Source organism: Cyprinodon variegatus, unplaced genomic scaffold (genome assembly GCF_000732505.1).
Source record: "Cyprinodon variegatus isolate N-32 unplaced genomic scaffold, C_variegatus-1.0 Scaffold1063, whole genome shotgun sequence".
In the NCBI taxonomy this organism is placed as follows: domain Eukaryota; kingdom Metazoa; phylum Chordata; class Actinopteri; order Cyprinodontiformes; family Cyprinodontidae; genus Cyprinodon; species Cyprinodon variegatus.
In genome coordinates this window covers 203,987-205,638 of record NW_015151516.1, presented here as the reverse complement: position 1 = coordinate 205,638, position 1,652 = coordinate 203,987, and the positions used below count along the sequence as shown (strand labels likewise).

The 1,652-nt window shown below is 41.5% G+C and overlaps 1 protein-coding gene across 1 annotated transcript in view; it reads right to left on the bottom strand.

Annotated features, from left to right (window-relative positions):
* The window catches only part of LOC107101175 (neurofascin-like), a 129,125-nt gene that overhangs the window by 45,897 nt on the left and 81,576 nt on the right, over positions 1–1,652 (bottom strand). The window contains exon 24 of the mRNA XM_015399976.1: positions 1,223–1,396. Coding sequence (XP_015255462.1) covers positions 1,223–1,396 — 174 coding nt within the window. The remainder of the gene's footprint in view (positions 1–1,222; positions 1,397–1,652) is intronic.

Here is a 1,652-nt window from a genome sequence, read left to right as displayed (position 1 = left end):
CTGGCTGGTCCTTGGCTGGTCCCTGGCTGGTCCTTGGCTGGTCCCTGGCTGGTTCTTGGCTGGTCCTTGGCTGGTCTTTGGCTGGTCTTTGCTGGACCTTGGCTGGTCCCTGGCTGGACCTTGGCTCCTTTAATCTTGACTGAATGTATTTCTTCTATTTGCCTTCTTCTTCTATGAGAGTTTTTCATCTCCAAAGGTAGAAGGTAGAATGCCACCGGCTCAGAAATGAGTAGGATAACCAGGTCAAAGGGAATGAAGTAGAAGAGTCATCATCAGGGCCCAGGGGTACAAAGCTGTCTGCTGCATATATTAGAGCTGGCGCCTCAGGTTACAGAGAAGAACCCAAACAGGTCAGAACCTTCTGTTTGGCTCTCATCAACACTGCAACACTAGGCCCAACGAGTCCAAGCAGAATAAAGTCCAATTGTTCTTGTTTTTCTACGCTTTTTGGAAGCAAACATGGGTCGATGACTGAAGCATGCATGAAGTTATGCTAAAGCCCAAAAAATAACAACATCAAATCACAGAATAATTCACAACACATTCAGATCATCAACATGAGGCAGGACGTTTCGTCAGGCCAATATGGAGGCAATAGGAACGCTTAACAGCAAGGAAGATGTAAGCATGATTTTACAGCTTGTAGAAGGAGGTTTGAGGCTAAAAACATGAAGTATTGCGCAGCTGTAAGAACTTTAGACTTTTCACTGAACTTCCTTTAGGTCAGTAAGACTGGAAAGTTTATAGACTTCAGCTTTCTACTGTACATAATTAGGGTGATGGCAAAGAGGGCTTCCAAACCTACTGATGAGTCAGAAAATCATTGAAAAACCAGTGAAAAAACAAGCTTCGTAAGAAGGGGAAGTCTCAATTGATTATTTAGAAGCTATAATTACTTTTTGACATTGTATCTTGGATGAAATACAAATAAAGACATATTATTCTGTATTTTTCTGAGAGAAAAAAACCTCTTGATTCAATGACAATAAGTTCAAAGCTAAATCTGCAGGAGGTTAAAATTTGGCTTTATTGTATGTATTTCTGAATGTTTACCAATGACAAATAATGGAAACTACATATTCTGGAAAAAGTCCTGCTGCTTTTCTCAGGCCAAAGGAGCTGATCTAGAATCTTATTTCTTTCCTTTTCTCCTCCTAATCAGGAAAACTCATCAGAATGATCAACTGGAGAAAATGAGCAGAAGTCCTTAAACGTTCCTCACCTTCGTTGGTAAAGTGTGGCGATTCTTCAGCATAGACCTCTCCTGCTCCCACCTTGGTGAGCGCCGACAGGCTGAACTTGTAGCGCGCCGATCGCTCCGGCAGGCGGAGAGTGAAACTCGTCACATTTGGCCAGAAGGTCTTGATCTGCTGGGGACCCAAACTGGAACCGTTGACTGGAAACACAGAGCAGGTTCAAAGCTTGGTTTAACTGCTGAGTAGCTGAGTTTAAACAGCTAAATGTGAACAGAAAGATTTATAAACAGAAGATTTTATAACATATATTCATATCCAGAGTCACTCTGAGCCTAAATAAAGCAAAGTAAAAGTTATTTTATGTTGATCTCATTAGATAGTAAGATGTTGCAGCCTAATAAAGCAGCTTCATGCTACAGGCTAATAAAGCAGTTTAAAAACTCAGCACCATAGAAT